The 26,283-nt window shown below is 40.2% G+C and overlaps 1 protein-coding gene across 10 annotated transcripts in view; it reads left to right on the forward strand.

The window, feature by feature from the left end:
* Positions 1–13,524: 13,524 nt before the first annotated feature.
* GNPDA2 (glucosamine-6-phosphate deaminase 2) overlaps positions 13,525–26,283 on the forward strand; it is a 29,348-nt gene continuing 16,589 nt past the window's right edge. For 2 of the 10 annotated variants that reach the window (XM_005300620.5, XM_065596911.1), the window contains exons 1-6: positions 13,525–13,645; positions 21,147–21,285; positions 21,685–21,786; positions 22,354–22,536; positions 22,870–23,054; positions 24,758–24,932. In XM_005300620.5, the coding sequence (XP_005300677.1) occupies positions 21,162–21,285; positions 21,685–21,786; positions 22,354–22,536; positions 22,870–23,054; positions 24,758–24,932 (769 nt within the window). In that variant the 5' untranslated portion in view covers positions 13,525–13,645; positions 21,147–21,161. Of the gene's footprint in view, positions 13,801–20,876; positions 21,053–21,127; positions 21,286–21,684; positions 21,787–22,353; positions 22,537–22,869; positions 23,055–24,757; positions 24,933–26,283 lie in introns of those variants that run through there. The other 8 variants (XR_010601477.1, XM_024107250.3, XM_065596910.1 and 5 more) reach the window with 8 other exon arrangements.

The raw sequence follows: 26,283 nt of genomic DNA on the forward strand, positions 1-26,283 counted from the left end.
TGCTGAGGGTGCCATTAATCCCATCATCCACATCATTAATAAAGATGTTGAACAAAACCGGCCCAAGGACTGCCCCCTGGGGCACTCCACTTGATACTGGCTGCCAACTAGACATCGAGTCGTTGATCACTACTGTTGAGCCCGACAATCTAAGCAGCTTTCTATCCACCTTATAGTCCATTCATCCAATCCATACTTCTTTAACTTGCTGGCAAGAATACTGTGGGAAACTGTATCAAAAGCTTTGTTAAAGTCAAGATATATCACATCCACCTCTTTCCCCATATCTACAGAGCCAGTTATCTCATTATAGAAGGCAATCAGGTTGGTCAGGCATGACTTGCCCTTGGTGAATCCATGTTGACTGTTCCTGGTCACCTTCCTCTCCTCCAAGTGCTTCAAAATGGATTCCTTGAGGACCTGCTCCATGATTTTGCCAGGGACTGAAGTGAGGCTGACCGGACTGTAGTTCCCTGGGTTCTCTTTCTTCCCTTTTTAAAATATGGGCAGTATATTTGCCTTTTTCCAATCGTCCAGGACCTCCACCGATCACTACCAATTTTCAAAGATAATGGTCAGTGGCTCTGCAATTACATCAGTCAACTCCCTCAGCACTCTTGGATGCATTAGATCTGGACCCATGGACTTGTGAATGTCCAGCTTTTCTAAATAGTCCTTAACCTGTTATTTTACCACTGAGGGCTGCTCACCTTTTCCCCATACTGTGTGCCCCGCACAGCAGTCTGGGAGCTGACCTTGTAAGTGAAGACCGAGACAAAAGCATTGAGTACTTCAGCTTTTTCCACATCATCTGTCACTATGTTGCCTCCCCTATTCAGTAAGGGTCCCACACTTTCCCTGACCTTCTTCTTGTTGCTAACATACCTGTAGAAACCCTTCTTGTTACCCTTCACATCCCTTGCTAGCTGCAACTCCAATTGTGCCTTGGCCTTCCTAATTGCACCCTGCATGCTCTAGCAATATTTTTATACTCCTCCCTAGTCATCTGTCCAAATTTCCACTTCCTGTAAGCTTCCTTTTTGAATTTAAGCTCACCAAAGATTTCATTGTTAAACCAAGTTGGTCACCTGCCAAATTTGCTAATCTTTCTGCACAATTTTATTGTAACCTCTCACTTCTAAATAAATATTATTTTTATTTTCGAAGAATTTACTGCTTGCTGCCTATTCTTGATCAGAGGGCTGTATCTGTGTCCTTCAAGGAGAAAGTTAGCTGACCATGGTTAGCGGCTTTTCTCTGGAAAATCCATAGGGCGGGCCACAATCTTTAATACTGGAATAGGCAAACTGAAAATAGAGTTTTAAATTAAAAAGAGAGTTGGGTTCAAATCTTCCGATAACAGTACTATCTCTGAAAAACAGCATTGCCCTACACAAATCCATAAGTATGGTGAGAAAGAGAATGCATGCACCTCTGAAAAACATTTCCTTCCCCAAAATTATTTCACTGCCTGGACAAATCAAAATGGTCAGGTGTATTTCCTGTAGTTTGAAAGGAGAAGTTATGACAAAGTTACAGCATATAAAATAGCAAATGGTATGATGATAGCAATGTAAGTACAAAATCAAAAAGGTTACCAATTATCACACTTCAGGGCATAAACTGATCACCGTGTCGTGGTCAGGAAAAAACTATGGCATAGCACAATTTGGTGTATTATGAGAGGATACGTCTTCCTCAGAAATATTTAGCATTAGCCATAGCAGAGAGATTACAGTACTACAGTAGGTTATTATTTGTACTGTGGTAGCATGTAGGAGCCCCATCAGAGATAAGGAATCCAAATGTGCTAGTCACTGTATAAACATAAAAAAAGAGCATCCTTGCCCCGAATGGTGTGCAATATAATGGAACTACTAGTTTAATTCCAGTATGGCAGTGCACATGTTCACATCACATCCCTGCTTCTCAGATGGTATTGTCAATCTTTTTAAAATTCTGTTAAATTACCTGTCATACTAAAAATCTCTGACTTGACCATACTTTCATATAAAAGTACAATGAAATTGAATTATTTTACCATTAAATAGATTAACCTTTTGAATGTAGTGATTTACAAGATTACATAAAATTTTATCGTTACTCATCTTCACTATACCATTCTCTTTTAGGTTAAATATTCCCTACAGTAATGTAGGGGAAAGTGACAAAAGCATAGTCCAGGGGGATATGGTGCAGAAGTTTGAGAATGTGTAGACCCGTGTTCTATTGCTGCTTATGCACAGATTGGTGAGTTCTTTATCTTGGAGCCAAGTTGATGAAACCATTGATAATTCACATGGACAATACCTATTTTAAAAAAGATCTAGCATCTGCGTAAGCAAACATAGCAGAAATGATAAATTTTTAAGTGTTTTCTTGGAGGAATAGGTAACCCTTTAGACTATACCACCATACTGTACTATTTGGGGAGACTTTTTGTTATATATCCAATCTGGCAGTACTGTGCTTCCACTCTGTCCATCAGGGATTAGTGGGAATGTAGCGAGAGATTTTTGCCTCTGGCTGACTGAATTACCTTATAAACACCTTAAATAAAAGCTTGCAGAAAAATCTGAGAAGGGGTTTCCAATTTGGCGAAATTATAACTCTTAATTAGACAATTAAAGAGTGGTGATAGTATCAGGACCCTTTGAAATGCATAAAACAGTAATTAATTTTAAGATTAAAGTTTTAATTAAAAAAGAATTAATAGTAGTTTAAAATGAGAAAATCCAGTAATGGCAGATATAGGGATGATGCAATGTAGGTACATTGTTGCATCATTTCCAGATGATGCAATAGAGGTACAGTGTGCATCATTTATGGATGATGCACTAGAGATACCGTATTGTATCACTTCTGGTGGGGAATGACTCAGCAGAAAAGCCCTTCCATAGGGATACATAAAAGTTCCTGTCACATGTAGGTACATGTAGAAGTTTGAGAATGTGTAGACCCGTGGTACACGTGTAGGTACACGTGACTGGGTGGGGGGCTAGGGGGTGGAGGAAAGAAAATCTGGAAGCTGATTGGCTGAGCCTGGGAGACAAAGCAGTATATAAGGCTGACAGCTAGCGGGCTGACCTTGTAGTGGGATTGGAATCTTGAAGAAGAGCAGAAGCTGTGAGATACCTGCAAGGAAGAAGCCCCACCTGAGACGTAGTGGCAGCAGCAATAGAACTCTACGGAAGAGAACCTACCTGCAAAGGTGCAACAGAAGCAGCAGCAGCAGCAACCATAGAATTCCAAGGTTGCCATGGACAACGGCTGCTCCAGCAACCCAGCCAGCAGGGGGTTTATAAAGACATATTTCAAGGAGATGGACACCCAGATGGCAAACTAAAGTTAGAAATAGACCCCAATGTGAAGCCTGTGAGTCTACCAAAATGTAGAGTTCCATTAGCTTTGGCGGAGCCACTGAAGGAGGAACTGGCAAGCTTGCAAAGAAGAGGCATCATTACACCTGTTGAAACTAGCCCAAAGTGGATCATCAGCCTTGCAGTGATAAGAAAACCTTCAGGTAAACTGAGGATCTCCAGTGAACAGAGCACTGAATAAAAGTCCCTACCCTTTACCAACAACTGGGGACATATAGCCCGATTTTCCAGGGCAGAAGTGTTCACTGTTCGTGATGTCAAGAATGGGATCTAACTTCTGATAGATTGAGCCAGATAAGCCATCCAGCCACTTGACAACCTTTGCTACACCTTTTGGCAGGTACTTCTGGATACAAACAGCCTGACCCCAGAGGTGTTTCGGTGTAAACTGAACCAGGTACTAAAGGACTTCCAGGCATTAAGACTGAGGCTAATGACATTCTTATTGTAGGTGAAGGAGATATCAAGGAAGAGACAATCCAAGGCTATATACCAAGCTGCAACAATGCCTAAACAGGTGCCAGAAGTGGGATATTAGGATGAATGCAGATAAGCTGAAGAGAACTGAGCTCTTCAAACCCTGTCCCCTAAATCATACATCTGTTGACCTCCAAGGGATTCCAGTCTGATCCTGAAAAACAGAGCCACTAGGCAAAGCAAAGGATGTGAAGGAAGTCCAGCAATGTGTAGGGATGGCTGTCTTTCCAGATTCTGCTCACATATATCAGAAACCTGTGAACTTTTGAGACTTTTAATATACAATGATGCAGCATGGGAATGGCCAGAGACCCAAGAATAGGCATTTGAAAGAGTAAAGAAAATCATTAATGAGGCACCGGTCCTAAAGTACTATAACTCTGCAGAGCTGCTAGAGCTACAGTGTGATGCCTCAGGAGGAAGAATAGGAGCAGCACTGATGCAAAGCCTGTAGCCCACAGCCTTTGGAAACAGAGCCCTGACAAACACAAAGTGGATATGCTCATAAAGAAAAGAAGCCACTTTCTCGCTGGGCTCTTTGCAGCAGACTGATTCTATCAGTTCATCTTTGGGGATCTTGGGTGCAGTCTGATCAAACTCTGAGACATCATCATAAAGAAGATACTGCTGAGTACAGCCAACTGACTGCAATGCATGTTATTGAGACTCTAGTGCTATGATTGGAGGATAAAGTACTGGTGGCATATAACCTGCCAGAGTATAACACAGATAGCTCTGTGAAACAGGAGACAAGAGTCTATCAACATGCTACCATACCTTCACATCTTTGATGGGAGGCTCCAGGCAATCCAACAAAGGACCAACCAGGATGAAGTGCTACAGGCAGCAAAATGACAAACTCCGGGGTTGGCCATAACACAAAGAGCAAGTGCCACAGGAAGTTACCCTATACTATCAGGCAAGATACAAACTGTGGGTGCAATACAGAATTTTGTTTAAAGGGTAACAATCCCATCAGATTTAAGACCCAACATGAGACAGATACACACTTCACACCAGGCCTGAGATGAGCCAGTAAGTGTATTATGATGTTGGAAGGTATTAATGGCTGTCATCAATCACAGACCTGTTAAAGCTGATGGGTGTACTGAGCACTCTTTAACCAGGCTAAATGGAAGGAGCAATTAAATGTCCCTTTGTCTAGTGACAGTTGAAACTATACAAGCCCCTGCCCAATGTGCTACCTGGAATAGCAAGGCCTGAACAGAAGCTAAGCCATGTGGGCTGAGGGGTTTACCTGGGAACTGATTGTAAACACCAGGGCTGGGGCCATTGATTGGTTACAGCTTTGTGTGAGACAGAGGGCAACCAGACAGCTAAAAGAAAACCAGCAGACAGGAAGAGAAACAGTGGTGAGCATGTCTCTGTGAGGAAGCCAATTATATGGAGGATTTTTCAGCTGCTTTCTGTATGTTGAAAAGGCTGTTCAGCACTAGGTGCTGTCCAACATCAATGGTGCTGATCTGTCACCATCAACTGAAGCAGAGAAAAGAACGAGATTTGGGCTTATGTAAATTAGCAAAATGGGAGTGGTGACAGTGAAACAATAAGGTGTATATAAGTATGTAATCTGTTTGGTAATTATAATACTTTAAATAATTAATAAAGATAATTTTAAGCAGTCACAGTGGGGGAAACAAAATGGTAACCACAAGGAATCAGAGTGGTGAAAACCAAAATAGTGACCTTAGAATGTTCAGCCAATGACAGGCAGGCAGACTGGGGTGAAACAAAGGTCAGTCAGGTAAAAAACAAGTCTTCAAAAAGGTCCAGTTCTAAAGGTGCAGGTTTTCAATCAGGTCCATATTCTAAAGGGCTCAGTGCTGATTAGTGGGTCAACTGTATATAAGCCAGAGTGCTGACAGCTTTCTAAGTCAGCCTAAAGCAAGCAGAAATTGGCTTGTTTCTGGAATTAATTGGCTTATCATTTCTTTAAGTAGCTTGTTGCTTGTTTTGGGGATTTTACAGGAGGTGGCTGCTGCTTTTTTTTTTTTTTTTTATTTCCTGCAGTAGAGCGTGATTGACTCCCGGCCCATTAGCTTAAAAAAAAAAAAAAAAGAAACAAAGCTTTAATGGTGATTATGCAGGTTACAATCTGCTTAAAAAAAAGAAAAAGAAAGAAAGAAAGCTTTAATGGTGGTTATCCAGATTACAATCTGCTTTAAAAAAAAAACGCTTTAAGAGCTGCGAGCTTCTGGGGTTTTTTTCCTTTCACTTTCGGGCAGTTTGGAACTTGTTCCTCCTGAGTGTCGGATTGCTGCATGTGCTTGCTTCTTGCATACCCTGCAGTGCCTACTCTCTCTCCACTGACCTCCTGCCTCGACTACTATGTAAAGGGGGGTTGGCTGGTTTGGTACAGGGGGGTTTGTGATCAGGGCCGGCTCCAGGCACCAGCTGAGCAAGCTGGTGCTTGGGGCGGCAGATTGTTGGAGTCGGCATTCCGCCCAATCCTAGGGCGGCATGGCTGCTTTTTTTTGTTTTTTGTTCTTGTTCTGCTCCGGCCGCCCTGTAAGGGGCGGCGGCACGGAGAACCAGGGCAGTCCTCTTCCTTCCCTCCCCACCGACCAGAGCGGAGCCCTCGCAGCAGGCGGCAGGAGGTGGCGCAGCGGGAGGGGCTGCATGGCAGCGCCCCTGCTGTAGCCCTGGCTGCCCCCTTCTCTCTCTCCCGCCCACTCCCTCCCCCCAGACGGTCCCCCTGCACCCGCACTCCGGCTGTACCGCAGGTTTGTGGTTTTTTTTGCTTTGCCGTTCTGACCACCCCGTTTTTTTTTTGCTTGGGGCGGCCAAAAAGCCAAAGCCGGCCCTGTTTGTGATTTGTTTGGATACGGGGGGGTATGGATAGCAGTTGCGTGTGCTTGCTTGCTACTCACTGCATGCTGCATGCCCCCCTGACTACTCCATGTGGCTGGCTGCCTTGGCCACCTGGACTAGTAAGTACAGGGTGGTTGGTTGGTCTGGTACAGGGGGGTTGTAGTACTGAAAAAATACTTTTATTTCTATCTACTGTAACAATGTCCAATATTGTTTGTTGGTACAGGGATTGGCTTGTTTTGAAAGGCAATACAGCTTTTATTATCTTGTGAGACTTGGCAACCACTCATTGGAATGAGAGGAAGGTGCACTGGAGTGAAAGGAAGAAACAGATCAGAAGAAGAAAAGTCACTAAAAGAGCTAAAAATCAAAGAAGAAAGAAGGCAGAAGTAGCAGCAACACCAGGGTTTGACAGATCAGAAAGACCCTTTCAGAGGGAGTCAAGACATCAGAAGAAGTAAGCTTAATGATTTTTAGCCTTCAATTGAAGCATGTATTTGTATGCATATGCCTGATTTAATAAAGCTAGATGTCAGTGTGTATATGTTTAATACCTTGCTATCAGCATTCTGCATGTGACTGTCCATTGCATGCAGAATTTAACCAATCAAAACTTTGTCAATTGTATAGTATCATAGTATTGGGTATTTGAATATTATATTGAATATTTGAATATGTATATGTTGATAGAGTTTGTTGGTATTCTAATTCATGCTGTTATGTTTAGTTTATTCTTTCAGTATATGCATTAGACTTATTGTATTAGGGAATATTGTGTTAAATAAAGGTAATTTTGTTTTTGAAGAAATTACTGACTGAGTGTTAAACCTTTGAGAGGAAGACTGAATCCATGTCCTCCCAATTGGGTCATTAGAATAGAAAGGCCATTGTGGGGTGCCTTTGGTCTGAATTTTGAGGTAGCACCAAGGGAGAGCTTCTTTTGTGTGCAAAGGGTATTGTGATCAACAGGAGACTCTACAGCCTTATAAAATCCCAACCCAACCCTGGGAAAAGGTTGGAACAGGCCTGTTCACTTTCAATGACAGGAAATACATTGTCACTGTATTTTACTACTCCTGTTTCTCATTTGTCAGATGCTTTCACAATCAATCTTTTAAAAATTGTTTCTGCAATGGCCTTCAGAAGATTCAGTTTCTATGGTTCCTTTTACTGAGACCAGAAGAAATTGTTATAAAATATATCCATCTGTAGTATTAAAACAGCTTGAGATTCAACCCTGCTCCCATTGACCTCAGAGAGCTGATGGAAGCATATGTGGTTTCCACAAGAGGAGATTTCAGTGCCAACTGCACTGTGAAAAGGACAGACTTTGGCAAGTGTGGCATTTCCTTCCCTAGGTACCCAGGGTTGTGAAGCACCTCACCAATACCTGCTCTTAATGCGAGGAACTCTTGCCTGTGCCTTCTACAGATCAGCTCCCTGAAACTACCAGCCTCTGGCAACACAAGCTGCCTTCTAGGTTTCTGCAAGCATCACTTTCTCTGTATAGGTTACTGGCAGGCACACACCGAGCCACGAGTCCTCTGGGTGTCCCTCTGGAGTGCTCAGCTCTTAGATCCACTATTCTAAAAAGAATAGTACACAATCATAACACATTTTCTCTAGACTAATGTTAACTAACTTGGCATTCCCCATCTCCTCCAAGATAGCTTAGCCCAGAGGTTCCCAAACTTATTTGGCCTACCGCCCCCTTTTCAGAAAAAAAATTACTCAGCGCCCCCCCTTTTCAGAAAAAAAATTACTCAGCGCCCCCCTGGAAATCTACCTTCTTTAAGCGAACAAACAGAAAGATGCAGTGACAAATTTGTGTTCTTTTATGTATCTATATTTCTACCTACGTCCTACAATATAGTAAAGAAAGATGTGTTATTAGAATATCGCCCACGACATCAGGTATACAGTGGTTTTTGCATAAGATGGCAAAAGACAACCAAACTAAAATACTAATGAAACTAATAAACTGGGTTTTGTTCTTTGCTCAGCATTAGATATATGTATTTGATATTAAATTGTCAAATATCAAACTAAATTTATCAAGAAATAATTAATTAAAAAATAATCAATATGCAATTAAAAATCAGTTAATAGTTTTAATTTAGTTTGCCCTTATTTAAATAATTGTTCCTTATTAACACACGCCTTATTTACCAATTAACACAGATGATTCGATAGATATAAATAAATGTTAATAGTTAAGGTTTTTTTCGATTTCATTCCCGTTTTCGTTAATATTGTAATAAAAAATATGACAAATATATTGACTGTACACTTCAAATAGTACTGTACTGACACAAGCCTGCTACGATTTTATTATTAGTAAGCACTAGAGACACAAACGTACGGTAGATATGTAAGAAAATGTATAAAAATACTCACGTGTAAATTGCTGTTTTATTGAAACAACAATAATACAATTTGCTGTGTATGTGATCCGTAATCCGTAAAGATCGAAGGTATTGAATATGAATAAAAAATTTTAAATACTTATTGCACTATTGTTAACTGCTTTTTACACAATTAAGAAACAATCTAAATTAGATTTCATACATGTGGCCTATTTATAGTATCGTATTGTAAACAAGTCATTACACGCACATATTCCTGCCGATGCATGCTGGACTTCCCGACAATGTGCGACACGCTCGCCTGCCAACACTTGCTTGTTAAGAGTTGTTGGCGGACTTGACACCTGATCGGTTATAATTTGTGAATTTATTTGGAAAATAAAGTAATCACTACAACTTTAACTCTATGTTACACAACAGATGAAACATGTACGAATGGTTTTTCAAAATTTTCTTATATTCTTTCTTTATGCTTCCACCGCCCCCTTATTTTTATTCAACGCCCCCCAATTGCACCCGAGGCTACTACTGCCCCCCTGGATCGTTCCAGCGCCCCCCAAGGGGCAGTATCGCCCACTTTGGGAACCTCTGGCTTAGCCCAAGTTCTTTCCTCTGCATTTTCAAACAGTCTGGTTTAGGGCTGCCAAGCAATTAAAAAAATTAATTGTGCTATTAAACAATAGAATACCATTTATTTAAATATTTGTGGATGTTTTCTACATTTTCAAATATTGATTTCAATTACAACACAGAATACAAAGTGTACAGTGCTCACTTTATTTTTGATTACAAATATTTGCACTGTAAAAAACAAAAGTAATCAATTCACCTAATACAAGCACTGTAATGCAATATCTTTATCATGAAATTTGAACTTACAAATGTAGAATTATGTACAAAAAAACTGCATTCAAAAATAAAACAATGTAAAATTTTAGAGCCTGCAAGTTCACTCAGTCCTACATCTTGTTCAGCCAATTGCTCAGATAAACAAGTTTGTTTACATTTGCAGGAGATAATGCTGTCTGCTTCTTGTTTACAATGTCACCTGAAAGTGAAAACAGGTGTTCACATGGCACTGTTGTAGCCAACTTTGCAAGATATTTACATGCCAGATGTGCTAAAGATTCCTATGTCCCTTCATGCTTCAACCACCATTCCAGGGGACATATGTTGAAGCTGATGATGGGTTCTGCTCGATAACCATCCAAAGCAGTGCGGACTGATGCATGTTCATTTTCATTATCTGAGTCAGATGCCACCAGCAGAAGGTTGATTTTCTTTTTTGGTGGTTCGGGTTCTGTAGTTTTTGCATCGGACTGTTGCTCTTTTAAAACTTCTGAAAACATGCTTCACACCTCATCCCTCTCAGATTTTGGAAGGCATTTCAGAATCTTAAACCTTGGGTCAAGTGCTGTAACTCTCTTTAGAAATCTCACATCAGTACTTTCTTTGCATTTTATTAAATCTGCAGTGAAAGTGTTCTTAAAATGACCAACATGTGCTGGGTCATCACCCGAGACTTCTATAACATTAAATATATGGCAGAATGCGGGTAAAACAGAGCAGGGGACATACAATTCTCCCCCAAGAAGTTCAGTCACAAATTTAATTAATGCATTATTTTTTTAACAAGTGTCATCAGCATGGAACATGTACTCTGGAATGGTAGCTGAAGCATGAAGGGGCATACGAATGTTTAGCATATCTGGCATGTAAATCCCTTGCAATGCTGGCTACAAAAGTGCCATGTTCTCACTTTCTGATGACATCATAAATAAGAAGAGGGCAGCATTATCTCCTGTAAATGTAAACAAACTTATTTGTCTTAGCGATTGGCTGAACAAGAAGTAGGACTAAATGGACTTGTAGGCGCTAAAATTTTACATGGTTTTGTTTTTGAGTGCAGTTATGTAACCAAAAAAAAATCTACATTTGTATGTTGCACTTTCATGACAAAGAGATTGCACTACAGTACTTGCCTGAGGTGAATTGAAAAATGCTATTTCTTTTATCATTTTTACAGTGCAAATATTTATAATCAAAAATATATATATATACAAATACAACATAAAATACAATATATATGAAAACGTAGAAAAACATCCAAAATATTTAATAAATTTCAATTTTATTGTTTACAGAGCAATTAAAACTGTGATTAATCACAATTAATTTTTCTGAGTTAATCGCGTGAGTTAACTGCCATTAATCGACAGTCCTAGTTTGGTTGCTACCCCTTTCATAATTACAAGTCTGCCAGAAGCATGTTCTCACAGATCGAAGAAATAATTGGGAGTTCAATCTGCACCCCCTACTAATAATCCCCAAATCCTTGTTTTAGTTTGGAAACAGGATAAACCTCCAGCAGCTTGTTTCTGCTTATGTGCTTCCTTCAAGTTGATTTCATATCCTTCTATTAGCATTTAATTCAGTATTTAAATGTGCCTGCATTGTAAATCTTAGAATACGTCATTCACATGTACTTCCTGTTTAGTGAAACCATTCTGAGGCATGTCACTTTACATGCTTTAAAAAACATAATTTATGTACAGATACATAACTCCTTAAATATCATCCATACATCTTGTAGAGATTAAGAGGGTGGACCTGTATGACACACGCTTTCATGAAATCTTGTATGGTATTCTTTTGGTGAAACCAGGAGAGCCCTGTACCCTTATATATTCCAGGTCCTTCTGAGAATTGACATCCAGAGGTTCTAGGGTCACAAAGTGTCTAAACATATCCTGACACCCCAACAGCCCTCTCTTAAAAAAAGAGACATGATAGTGTTTTGAGGTATCTGCACATTATAAACCAACCATCCGATATGTTCAGCAACATGGGGATTTTGCATGCCCCATACAGCCCAAATGAAGTCTCCAGATCCACAATAGCCATTGTGCAAACTGGTGCCACCCATCAACTATTTTCTTCTCTTCCACAGAGCTGCACCAGCAAATTCAACTTCTTTTGACAGCTCTGAATCACCACCTCTTAGCTTATGCTGCCATCCTCAGAGGGAGAAACACACTTTCTAGAACCTCCCCAATAGAGAAAATATTTAAACTCCCCAGACAGAAGAAAGATCTATTGGCCCCTGCAGACTACGTGTATGGATGGCACAAAGCTGCATCCTGTTAATGTGCACCTAGCAGGAAGTACATTGCAGAAGTACGTTGCAGAAGTCAGGAGTGCACAACAAATTGCATACACAGATATGAAACTACACTTGTCAGTTGTGCTGGTAATATATCTAAAATTCTAACCAAAGGTAACAAATTGCTTGCTGATATCCCTAGTCTGGTTTAATATGTAGAAGTATTTTGCTATCCTTTTTGAGATCAGAACTGCAAAATTATACTCATGTTGTAAAGTATTATAAATTACATTTTATATTTTCAAAAAGATGTTTGACATGTATCTTCTAAATGAATGAAATAAGGTGGGTGAGGCAATACCTTATATTGGACCAACTTGTGGTGAAAGAGACACGCTTTTGAGCTAACACAGTTCTTCAGGTCTGGGAAAGGTATTCAGACCCTCACCCCTAAAGGCTAGGTGGAAAAGACTGTTTGGCATAAAGCATTAACCGGTTTTAAAAGATCATGCAAGGTGAAGTGGGCAGTTAACACCTCTGCAGTCAAAAGGCAAAGGAAGGTTAGTGTGTTTCAGATTGTTGTAATGAGCCATAAACTCATTCATTTTATTAAAGTTCATGATTTTTATTGTCTAACACTGAATTTATGCTCCCAAGATCATCTTTTGAAGGTGCTGTGCAGGTTTCATTTGAGGATGAGGACAGAATAATCACACATAGAATGATCATTCTGTGAAAACGCTTCACCCAAGGGGGATATGGTGCTTGTGTCTTTTATCAGTGATTGACTGAAAAGTTCTATCTACCTCAAAAGCTCGTTTTACTCACCAACATAAATTGGTCTAATACAAGATATTACCTTACTCACTTCGTCTAATATCCTGGGGCCAATAGGCCTACTACAATACTGCAGATATCTAAACCTGTTTCCCTGCCCAGCGTCCTACAGAACGGCTGGCTGTGATCAGAGACTGACACACACACCTCGCCCTAGGCTGGTTTCCTTCCTCAGCCCATTGCTCCCCCAGGCCGCGCGCGGGCCTATAGCAGGGGCTTATTTGGGAAACTTTTTCCTACGGCTTAGGCCTTCCCCCAGAACACGGCCGTTGTCCCTCCCGATCTCGGATATAAGGACCCAACCTCCTCCCCTCTGAAGCCAGCCGGCCCGCTCTAGAGCTCTCATGGAGCATTCAGTTCGGGGCCCCCGCCCCCTGCGCTGCGGCTACAAGGACTTGGCCGACATCCATCCATCCATCCATCCGGCCGGCGCCCGCCCGCCCGCACGCACGCACACGCTCTACAGCATGTCCTCTCGCTGCTCTACTAAACTGAGATGCCTGCGCAGGCGCGGGTCTCCCTTTGATATAGTCACTTCAGCGCATGCGCGTCGCTGCTCTCTCAGTCACTTCCGGTCCTTCCCATATGTTTCCGGGTCACACTCCCGCTTCAGCTTGAATTGAAGTCGGTTCAGTTTCGCTCTCAGCTCGGTTAGTTCTGTTCCTGGGGGCCCTGCTCGCCCGCCGGGGGCGCGTTCTTGTCTAGTAGCGGGGTTCCTGTTCTCCGTGAGTGCAGCCCCCGCGGCTGGGCCGTGGGCCGGACCGGGCCGGCGCTGGGAGGGGTGATGGGGGTCAGAGGGGAAGCGGTAGGTGGCTGGGGCTGTGGGGGGGAGAGAAGGAGGAAGGATCGGTCTAAGATCGAGCGGTGCTGGGGTGGGTAATGGAAGGAGTTATTGGTGGTGGTGGTGGTGGTTGAGGGCGGTAACTTTGGTCGGAGGGGGCTGTGGTGGGTCGCAGGGGGCATGGGGGTGTTGGTCTAGGACCGAGGGAAGTGTGGGTGTAGTTGGGTAATGGGGGGATATTGGTCAGGGAAGGAGGGCTGTAGTTGGGGTGTGAGGCTATGGTGCCATTGGAGTACAGGCCTAGGTACCCAGCTTACATTGCTGAATAAGACAATGTTCCTTTCTTTGAGGCTAAAGATTCCAGTTTGGGTACAAACTGATTTTTTGGGGGGAGGGAATAGACTTAAAATTTAAATCAGTTTTTTTATTTAAATTAGATTTTTCTTGTTAAAAATCTGTTTACAATGAAATTTGAATTTAATGTAAAATTATGTTAAGGCCTAAACTAATCATGATCTCTTAAAACACTTAAATAAATAAAAAAACTATGCTGAATCCATGGGTTTCTATCAAAAACTTAGTTAAAGGCTTCCTGTCTGTATAAAAGAAGAGTGAGGGAGGAAAACATTTATTTTGAGGTCAAACTTCATAAATATGGCACAATAGGCTACGTACTGTATGAAGGGCTTCATCTTGTAGGGGACCCAGGAACTGTACTACTGGGTGCAAGAGACCTGCAAAGGCATAACAGGCATTGGAACCTGGTCTGTCTCTCCAGAGACCATCTTGTATCTCATCAGGGTCATTCACTGAACTCACCTTGGCGGTTTCATACTCCCATTTTATAGCTTCTCACTACCTGAGCTCTGATTGACTCAATTATCAAGTTATGAATATTTATAATTCCACCCATTGTGGAAAGTTTCCAGCTCATGGAAAAACACAGATTTTCCTGGTAACTGCCAGCCCTTGCTTTTGGGTGGTTCTGGGTATTCAAGTAAATGGCCTTCCTCTGTCTCCTTGCATACATACACAGCGATACAAACAGAAATTCACTAATTTCTCAACCACCTCTCTCTGTCTCTAAACAAATAAAATATTGCAGTGCAAAAGCAGAATTTGTGGAAGTGCTAAACCAGCTTTTGACAGAAGTAGCCTCTTCTCCAGGCACAGAATGAATTAATTAGTCCAAATGAAGAAAATATTCTAAGCAGGGAGACATGTCTTTCTCTTCCAGTCTATGAATAAAAACAAGGAGGGAGGGGACGAGAACTATTAGTTTTAAAAGTTTGAAGGACAGACTAAGTAATTTAGGATACTGTTTCATTTTCAAGGCAACAGAGGGTCCTGTGGCACCTTTAAGACTAACAGAAGTTGTCAAGGCTGCTTCCCCACTCTGAACTTTAGGATACAAATGTGGGGGCCTGCATGAAAACTTCTAAGCTTAACTACCAGCTTAGATCTGGTCCACTGCCACCACTCCCAAAGTGCTAATTCCCTTCCCTGGGTAGCCTTGAGAGACTCATCACCAATTCCCTGGTGGATCAAGATCCAAACCCCTTGGATCTTAAAACAAGGAGAAATCAATCAGGTTCTTAAAAAGAAGGCTTTTAATTAAAGAAAAAGGTAAAAATCATCTCTGTAAAATCAGGATGGAAAATAACTTTACAGGGTAATCAAACTTAAAGAGCCCAGAGGAATCCCCTCTAGTCTTAGGTTCAAAGTTACAGCAAACAGAGATAAACACTCTAGCAAAAAGGTACATTTACAAGTTGAGAAAACAGAGATTTAAAAACTAACACGCCTTGCCTGGATATTTACTTACAAGTTTGAAATATGAGACTTGTTCAGAAAGATTTGGAGAACCTGGATTGATGTCTGGTCCCTCTGAGTCCCAAGAGCAAAAAACCCCCAAAACAAAGAGCACAAACAAAAGTCTTCTTCCCCCCAACAAGATTTGAAAGTATCTTGTCCCCTTATTGGTCCTCTGGGTCAGGTGTCAGCCAGGTTACCTGAGCTTCTTAACCCTTTACAGGTAAAAGGATTTTGGAGTCTCTGGCCAGGAGGGATTTTATAGTACTTTACACAGGAGGGATGTTACCCTTCCCTTTATAGTTATGACAGAAGTATTGGAGCATAAGCTTTCGTGGGTGAATGTCTTGTGTCTGATGAAGTGGGCATTCACCCACGAAAGCTTATGCTCCAATACTTCTGTTAGTCTGTTAGTCACAGGACCCTCTGTTGCTTTTTAAAGATTCAGACTAACACGGCTACCCCTCTGATACTTTCATTTTCAAGAGACTTAGGCATCTAGGAACTTAAGCTCACGTAACTTTCAATTAGGACAGTGGTTTTCAAACTGTGGTCCGTGGACCCCCTGGGGTCTGCAGACTATGTCTAAGATTTCCAAATGATTCTGCATCTCCATCCAAAATTTCTTAGGGGTTCACAAATGAAAAAAGGTTGAAAATCACTGACTTAAGCATATTTGAACATTTTCTTGGGCTGATGTGAAATCCGTATAATATACAGTCTACAGCCAGGACTGGCCTTGTGGGTGAGCGACTGCCCAGGTGCTGTGGTCAAGAGACAAAGAGCTGGAGTGCATGGGGTTTGAGGCTACGGAATGGAGCTCGGGGCAATGTTGGGGGAGGCGGCAGGGCTTGGGAACCGGGGGGGAAGCCCGGTGAAGCAGCAGGGCTGATGGGTACATGCTGTACTATCTCTGACAGCTCACAGCCTGACTGTTAAGTGAATGCAAGTGCCATAGGTACCAAAATACAAGTTTGCCCAGGTGCCATTTTCCCTAGTCATGTCTATCGTTAATCCCTCTGTTCCTTTAATAAATTATTTAGTTGTTAAATGTGTTTTGATAAGAGAAGTTTATGTATCCAAAATATAAGTTGGTTTTGTTTAATAAAAATAAATTGTATATGATGTGGGTTTAATTACATTCCAGTTACCATCCTAATGCAGCTTGACACACATTACGAGCATAAAGTTAATTATCAAGTAAAAAAGCAATATATCATTCACCATTTTCTAACTCTAAAAATGTACAGTTAAGAATCTGAAAATATTAAGCTATATAATTGCTTAAATGTACATAGTTATAGTATATCCTCCTGAGGTAACAAAAAGATATATGAAATTAGTATAAAGGTTTTATTTAGTTTTTAAATCAACATATTTTGATTATATTGAACATAATTATATCAACCAGTGCGAATGCACTTTTCATTAGAAAATAATTGACATACAAATGGAAAAGATTTTTTTTTTTTTAAATGGAGGCTTTCCGCTTGATTTAAAGTGCTGATTTAAATCAATCCACCCTGAAGGATTCCAGTCTGCCAGGTGTGTTTCCGTATTACACTGTGGTTTGCCAACCGTGGTTCCTGCTCCACAAAGGTCTTGAACTTTCTTGAGTTTTATGTTGAAGGAGGGGTTAACTTTCTGTGTATGTGTTACTTCAGCCATCTCTTGGTTTGGTACAAACAGGACTGACTAATTGACTAAGTGAATTTACTAAGAAGTTTTGGTACCTCATTGTCACAAGCAATGTATGTTTTCATGAGTACTAATGAGTGGCTGGCGGGAATTGATGGTGTGAGCATAAACATTTCTTCCTATCTGGTCCCTAATCTATCGGTGGTATTCATTGATATTCTAAAACTTAAAAAGAAATAGTAAACATTTTGGTATTTTCTGTCAGTGACCTATATTGTTGCACGCATAGAAAATTCTACATCACTACCTACCTATGTTACTTGAACAATCTCATTTTCTGTTCACCATTTCTAGTGTGATACATATATAGAGATCAATATAGGTAGTTCCTGGTTTAGGGATATGTGATTGGAAGGGGCCTCTTGGGTCTTTGAGTCCAGTCTCTTGCTCTCATAGGCAATCCTGTTATATAATCCCATTCATAAATATATCAAGCTCCATTTTACAACTAGCTAAGTTGTTTGTGCCCCCTTCATTAGAGTGCTTTTCCAGAACCTCACAGTTCATATGTATTCTTGTGCCAACATTGCTGTTAAATATCTCTTCTCCCTCAATGATAGGGAGAATTTATAGACCATAATCATACCTCCTCTCAGCCTTCGTTTTTTGCTACAAAGCCCAAGCTCTTTTGGTCATCTTCAGAAGATAGGATCTCCATTCCCCGATCTTCCTTAGTAGCCTTTCTCTGCACCTGTGTCATTTTAAATTAATCTGTCTTGAATTTGGGTGACCAGAATGGTTTGCTAAAGCTATATAGAACTTCCAGGTAGTGCATCCGTAGAAGCTTTTCCATATGATTTTTTTTAGGAGAAATTAATATACAAGCTCTTCAGTACATTCTGTACTACCTCTGACATCTCAGAGCCTGACTGTTAAGTGAATGCAAGTAGTCTATAGTTAGTGGGTTTGGCGATAATCAGAATTCCCCAGAGTACATGGCTCAGTAGCCTGACACAATTGAGGCACACCAGTTTTGTAACCAACTGTACACGGGGAGTGATGTAGCTAGTATCATGTCTGACCATCTTTGACTGCCCTAACCTGGGGTCAGGTACCCATTTTACAGTAGGGTGAGCTGGAGGTGGCCTTTCAGTGTGAGGGTGAGCAAGACTCAAACCCACAACTTTCAGCAGCATAACCACTCAGCCACTATGCCTGGTAGGGCGTTTGTCCTTACCTGGTATAAGGAACAGTCGCTTACTCAGAAGTGTTAGAGGTGTAATTACATCATGTTGTCTTCTTCCAGGCATGACCTCTTCCTCAAATCAGACAAGAATATCTGTGTATGTTAGTTATGGATTAAAACTTACATTTGTTCGAAATCCAGGACTTACTATATTCAGTCCTGGACCAATGCCAGAAAACACTGCTACAGAGAAAAAGGTGATATACTTTTGAAGTCTAGTATCTTGTGACACACCTTCACTTCTTATCTTTCCAGTGGGATAAAGATTTTCTCTCTTTAGCAGATCATGTGCTGTTGGACCTGAATAGAATATCAAGGTTGGAAGGGACTTCAGGAGGTCACCTACTCCAACCCCCTGCTCAAAGCAGGACCAATCCCCCACTAAATCATCCCAGCCAGAGCTTTGTCAAGCCTGACCTTAAAAACTGCTAAGGAAGGTTCTACCACCTCCCTAGGTAACCCATTCCAGTGCTTCACCACCCTCCTAGTGAAAACGTTTTTCCTAATATCCAACCTTAAACCTCCCCCACTGCAACTTGAGACCATTATTCCTTGTTCTGTCATCTGCTACCACTGAGAACAGTCTAGATCCATCCTCTTTGGAACCCCCTTTCAGGTAATTGAAAGCAGCTATCCAATCCCCCCTCATTCTTCTCTTCTGCAGACTAAACAATCAGAGTTCCCTCAGCCTCTCCTCATAAGTCATGTGCTCCAGCCCCCTAATCATTTGTTTTGCCCTCCGCTGGACTCTTCCCAATTTTTCCACATCCTTCTTGTAGTGTGGGGCCCAAAACTGGACACAGTACTCCAGATGAGGCCTCACCAGTGTCAAATAGAGGGGAATGATCACATCCCTCAGTCTGCTGGCAATGCCCCTACTTATACAGCCCAAAGTGCCATTAGCCTTCTTGGAAACAAGGGTTGACTCATATCCAGCTTCTCGTCCACTGTAACCCCTAGGTCTTTTTCTGCAGAACTGCTGCCTAGCCATTCGGTCCCTAGTCTGTAGTAGTGCATGGGATTCTTCCATCCTAAGAGCAGGACTCTGCACTTGTCCTTGTTGAACCTCATCAGACTTCTTTTGGCTCAATCCTCTAATTTGTCTAGGTCCCGCTGTATGCTATCCCTACCCTCCAACGTATCTAACACTCCTCCCAGTTTAGTGTCATCTGCAAACTTGCTGAGGGTGCAGTCCATGCCATCCTCCAGATCATTAATGAAGATATTGAACAAAACCAGCCCCAGGACTGTCCTTTGGGGCACTCCGCTTGATACCAGCTGCCAACTAGATATGGAGCCATTGATCACTACCTGTTGAGCCCAATGATTTAGCCAGCTTTCTATCCACTTTACAGTCCATTGATCCAACCTGTACTTCTTTAACTTGCCGGCAAGAATACTGTGGGAGACTGTATCAAAAGCTTTGCTAAAGTCAAGGAATAACACATCCACTGCTTTCCCCTCATCCACAGAGCCAGTTATCTCGTCATAGAAGGCAATTAGGATAGTCTTGCCCTTGGTGAATCCATGCTGACTGTTCCCGATCACTTTCCTCTAAGTGCTTCAGAATTGATTCCTTGAGGACCTGCTCCATGATTTTTTCAGGGACTGAGGGGAGACTGACTGGCCTGTAGTTCCCCGGATCCTCCTCCTTCCCTTTTTTAAAGATGGGGCACTACATTAGACTTTTTCCAGTCATCCGGGACCTCCCCTGATCGCCATGAGTTTTCAAAGATAATGGCTAATGGCTCTGGAATCACATCCGCCAATTCCTTTGCACCCTCGGAGGCAGCGCATCCAGCCCCATGGACTTGTGCTTGTCCAGCTTTTCTAAATAGTCCCGAACCATATACCTTAATGATATAATTATGATTAAACCTGCCAGTCTTTTGTTTCCACTTCCTGTCATTGATATCACTTCTTAGTTAACTTCAGGCACTCAAGTTCAACCAGTTATGGAAGAACAAGAAGTTCTCAAAAAAAATTCTTTGTAAAAATTACTTAAAGGTAAGATAGCTCACTTTGTACTGACAACGCTATGCAATTCTTGATTTTTTTGCTTTCTCAGATAATCATAAAAGAAGCTACTGGCCATGCCCCCATTTTCCATTGGGGGGACAGATTAAGTCTCTAATCCTGCAAGCATTTATGTGTGAGTTGTCCCCTTGAACTCATTTGAGTTCATTGGAAGTATTAATTCATAAAACTGTAAGTGTTTGCAAGATCAAGGTGTAAGTCTTTAAAATGTTGGGATCTAGAGTACTATCTTTCAAAAGGAAAGTGTCTATCCTTTTATTCTCTTACTCTTTCACAATTTTGCCCTTTGGAGTAGGTTTGTTTTTTTTAATTAATGGACCAATAGGTTATGTTTACTGATCAAGTTTTGTTTCCTGGTCTTCTGTAGCCTTTTCAGTGACCCTAAATGTTGCAATTTGTTGCCCAACTGGAACCTGAGGGAAGACAGATGACTTGAAATCCCTGCTAAAGTCATTGACTGAATGCGTAAATACATAAAAACATGCATTATATTCTAGAAATGTGAAGCTGGATCTGCACAGTCTTCTAAAGTAACATCTAAGGGTAAACTAACCCTACCTAAATTTTTGTTCTACTTTTCATGTTATGAGACTAATAAAACTGTTTCAATGTTTTTCCTCCTTTTTTTTCCTGTAAGCTGTTCACCATCACAATGAGACTGGTAATTCTTGATGACTATGATTTGGCAAGTGAATGGGCAGCAAAGTATATTTGTAATCGTATTATCCAATTCAAACCAAGTCAGGGAAGATATTTTACGCTTGGCTTACCAACAGGTAATAAGTTTTGTGTTGTAAACTCATGTAATTCAGTAACTACAGAATATGTTTGGTTCCTAGTTAACCACAGCGATAGGTGTCTTAGAAATTAGATAGGTACATAATTGCATAAAAGTTCAGACATGCCTAAGTCAAACTTTAAATGTTATGTTCTTGTAAATATTTCTGTGTGCCATAGTTTAGAAAAGTGAAAAAAAACTCAGGTTTTTTTTTTCCCCCTGGGGAGAAGGATGAAGTTTAACACAACTTTAAATATATAATTGACACTGGGTTTACAAACTAACATGGTAGCGTAATTTGACTTGTGAAGAGTTTATGCTTTATAACTTTGCAAATGCATCTAAAAATGTCTTACTGGCATACAAAACATCAGAATAATAAGCTTATTTTATACAGGGAGCACACCTTTAGGATGCTACAAAAAACTGATAGAATATCACAAGAATGGAGACCTTTCTTTTAAATATGTAAAAACTTTCAATATGGATGAATATGTAGGTAAGTTATGTTTCAAATTTTAAGAAATACGACCTGTTTCCATTTTTTTCTGCATTAAAACTATAAATCAGCGTCTTGTTTTTGAATAAAGCACAGGACTGAGAGTTATGACATTCACGCCTCTGCTGCAAGTTTTGTGTAATGCTAGACAAGTCTCTTTAACCTCACTGCCTCAAGATCTTCATCTGCAAAATCAAAATAATACTTACCCAATTTAAGTGGATGTTGAGGCTAAATTCAATGTTTGAAGTGTTTTGAAACTTTCTTATGAAAGGTACTTAGGAACAGATTATTGGGCCAAATTTTCCCGTCTTATATTTTGTATCATCATGTATGCCTGTGCAAAGTGAGTGTAAAACACTGTCCACTTGGCACTGTTGTATACACAAGGTGCATGGAAATAGAGAATCATATCCAGTCTATAAAATGCTTCGGTTTATTTGATCCGGTGAGACAGAATTTAAGAAATTCACTGCATATTTCTTGTCCACCATATGTTTTCATGTCAATCTGCAAGCTTAACTTTAGTAAAATCCATTTACATTTCGCTTTAAATGTTGTTTCCAGGGCTTCCAAGAAATCATCCAGAGAGTTACCATTCTTATATGTGGAATAATTTCTTTAAGCATATTGACATAGATCCTAATAATGCTCACATCCTTGATGGGAATGCTCCAGACCTACAGGCAGAGTGTGATGCATTTGAAAAAAAAATTGAAGAAGCTGGGGGAATTGATCTGTTTGTCGGAGGTATGAGAAAACACTCTAGCAATGATCGCTTGTCATGGTGTTAATACATGTATTGAATCCCTTTATGTCAGCACATCCAAAACATATCTAAAAATGTATTTCATTTTGAAGCAGACAGTTTAAGAAAGGGAGGTTCCTACTACTAACATGGAGAATCAGTTTGAACCTGAAATTATAGAATTTAGTGTCCAAATTTTAATAACTAATTTAATAGTATACTAGTTCTCACTCTTGCCTTATTTTTTTCATTAATAAGTAGGGAAACTCTACCATGAATCTTTGCTTACAATATTTGTAGCCTTATCAAATTGACTCTTTTTTTGTCTTGTTAAGGCATTGGTCCAGATGGCCACATTGCTTTCAATGAACCAGGATCAAGTTTGGCTTCAAGAACAAGGTTAAAGACTTTAGCAATGGATACCATTTTGGCAAATGCTAAATACTTTGATGGAGACTTATCTAAAGTGCCAACTATGGCACTAACTGTTGGTGTCGGAACAGTGATGGATGCTAGAGAAGTAAGAACTCATTGTTAATTTAATTTGCATGTGTCTATATTCAGGATGCTACGGCAAAGCTTCATCAGTATAATTACACTCAACGTTACTTTTTGTCATTTGATTATCATAGAGCTAATGTGAAGGATCTTGAAATGAATTAATCACCAGTTAACAGTATATTACTGAATCTGCAACTAAATTTCAATACTTTTTTTTTTTTAATTAATTAGAGATTTACTTAAACTGGGCATCTGGTAGTAAGCAATTATTACAAGTTTTTGTGGCTTCTTTAGAATGCTACGAATGGATACATTTCTTAATGGTGAAATGTAGTGCTCATTCCTTACTGCGTAAACATGGCAAAAATATCAGTCTAAGCATTTAGATGGTCCGTTGAGAAGGCCCATAGGGAGTAAAGGATCCGTTTTAATAGTGCCTGATTTTTCAGACTTCTTAAATGTTAATACCAATAATACTCTGCTCTTCCAAACCACTTCTGAACCAGTTACCCAGCATTGATTTGCATATGTGGGGAACGTGTTTTCTGTGTTATCTCAGGGTGAATTTAAACCAATATAATTATATTGGCATCACCCCATGACACATTATGGTATTCTGGGATTTTTTCAGTTTAGCTTATGTTGCTTTAGAACATGTTTGTACTACACAAAAAGTACCACACTTACAGCAGAATAAGTGTGTCAACATGTATAACTCGTCAAATTTACCTGTACAGACCACTGTACTTTTGGAGATCTCTTTCAGATGAGATTTAAAAGAGAGATCCTGATCACTTATAGTGACTATAGAACCTGTAGAATTCTTCATTTAAAAAAAATCGAAATGTCTTAGCCATATTCTTATTCATATTGTCCACCTAAATTCATCCTGTAATTTTAATAGGGAGTTACAGAATTAACCACTCTGAAACTGTTGCTTAGGTTTCCTGTGCTGCTGTTACTGTTTCTTCCCAGAGGTGGCTATTTCAGTGATGACTAAACTAATCCCGTGTATAGCTTCTGTATTTTTTTTAAAAGCCCCATCTGGTTTTATTTTATATAAAAATACTGTAAGATTTTTATTATAAGGAAGATTTGTACAACCATCTATGGAATGTAAAGTAAGTGTTGTCAGATTATGTTCTGAATGTCTTCTTGGACTGGCTTACTGAGACAATAAGTACATTACTGGTAAAGTTACTAGAACTTGATATTTTAGCTTTTACAGGTCACCTTTAGTAACTCTATAGTTAGGGGCTATTGCATGAAAGTATAAACGAAAGGAGTTTTCTGGCATACTTTCTGACTTTCACTAAGCACTACAGTAATAATAATACTGAATACTCTGGATAATTCAATGTTACATTGTATGATATCTACGTGTGTAGATGTGTCATCTTGAATGCGGAACTTCTGGCAGTTCTTGACTATTAGGTATCACCTTTTTCGGCTGACATCTCATAATGTGGAGTCAAGTGGGAACATGTTAGTGCTTGGATATTAGATATGATGATGGGCATGTTAAAATATGATGGTATATTTTTCTCTGAAAAGTTGTAGGTTTTCGGTAGAGTGCAAGTTAAAGAACTGTTCATCTTAAGATGTTTAAATATTGTAGGCTTCCATTATCTAACTAGTAATTAAAAACTGATTTGAGAATTTAAGGTAAATGGAAAACTCACTCTTTTTTGTGTGTTGGTTTTTTTTTGGTTCATCTTCCAGGTTATGATTCTCATAACAGGTGCCCATAAAGCTTTTGCTTTGTACAAGGCAATTGAAGAAGGGGTCAATCATATGTGGACAGTTTCTGCTTTCCAGCAGCACCCCCGCACTATCTTTGTATGTGATGAAGATGCTACTTTAGAACTAAGAGTTAAAACTGTGAAATACTTCAAAGGTGAGCACTGAATTGAAACAGAATAGGTTAAAAATGACTGGGGGTTAAATCCTAGTCTCCAAGTGCACCATGTACAATTGAAAATAGTTGCCATATTCAAATATGAAATGCTGAACTCTGTATTTGAATATAATATAATACTGTGGCTAAGAGGCTTAGCTGCGTTCCTTTCATGCAAGAAGCAAAGTACAGAATCCTTCATTATGTCTCTCGTGTAAACTTTCTTTGCATGTAATCTATTAGCCATGTGTTCTTCAACAGCAGCATCTTGGAAACATGACTTTACAGCAGGGCCAGATCCAGGAAGCAGGTGCTTGGGGCGGCCAATGGAAAGGGGCGGCATGTCTGGGTCTTCTGCGGCAATTTGGCGGCGGGTCCCTCAGTCCCTCTCTTCCTCTTAGAGCTGCCGCCGAAGTGGAAGAGAGGGAACGAAGGACCCGCCGCCGAATTACCGCTGACGATTGAGCTGCAGCCGATCGGCTTTATCTTTTTTCCTGCTTCGCTGCTTGGGGCAGCAGAAAAGCTGGAGCCAGCTCTGCTTTACAGGACATAGCTTGTTGCTGTAACTCATTGATTTCAGAAACACTGGAAAATGAAATTCAGGTTATAGAAAATTTGATGGTTAATTCCAAATCATTTCAAGCTACTGCTTCTGCTATGGTTTGCTGTATTTTTCCATTTGACTTATTTGTCATGCATTGTTCAGTAAACCAGAATTTTGAAGTTGCTAAGGCCCAAATGTATTATTCAAGCCTTTGCAATCATTTATGAAGACATTTTGCCTACTATGTAATCTAGTGAGATTCCTATGTTGGTTTTGTATGTCAATAATTAGATCGAGTATATTTAGTTTAAAGCTGTTTTCTTAGCACTAATTACACTACCTTGTTTGTTTGATCCTTAATGCACTTTCAGTGAGTGCCTTTTTAAAATTATACTTATGATGTAAATTGCTGCTTGTAACAAAGGCTGTTTCACAGCAATCAGGTTTGTTGTATTGTTCTCTTACTGATTAGGCTATGGATGTTGAGGATAAGAAATTACTGTAGTCATTTTCCCAGTGTTAATGTTATGGTAGATAGAAATTGAAGTTGGTTTATTTTTTTGAACCTCTTTCTCTCCAGGGCATGAACACTTACTATTTTGAGGTGTCCATGAGATCTGGGCTGCTGGCTTTTTAACTTTAATTGAAAGTGTTTTTTTCTTCCAAACGCACAATTCCATGGACATTGTCAACTTAAGAAAGGCCACGCTTTGGGATTTCCAAAAGCCACTGGGTTTTCTTTTTACCACAATATCATTGGTAGATTACTTTTTGACTTAAATTATGAGTATCTCAATGCTCTGTTAT

The sequence above is a fragment of the Chrysemys picta genome, chromosome 5, assembly GCF_011386835.1.
Source record: "Chrysemys picta bellii isolate R12L10 chromosome 5, ASM1138683v2, whole genome shotgun sequence".
NCBI classification, from domain to species: Eukaryota; Metazoa; Chordata; order Testudines; family Emydidae; genus Chrysemys; species Chrysemys picta.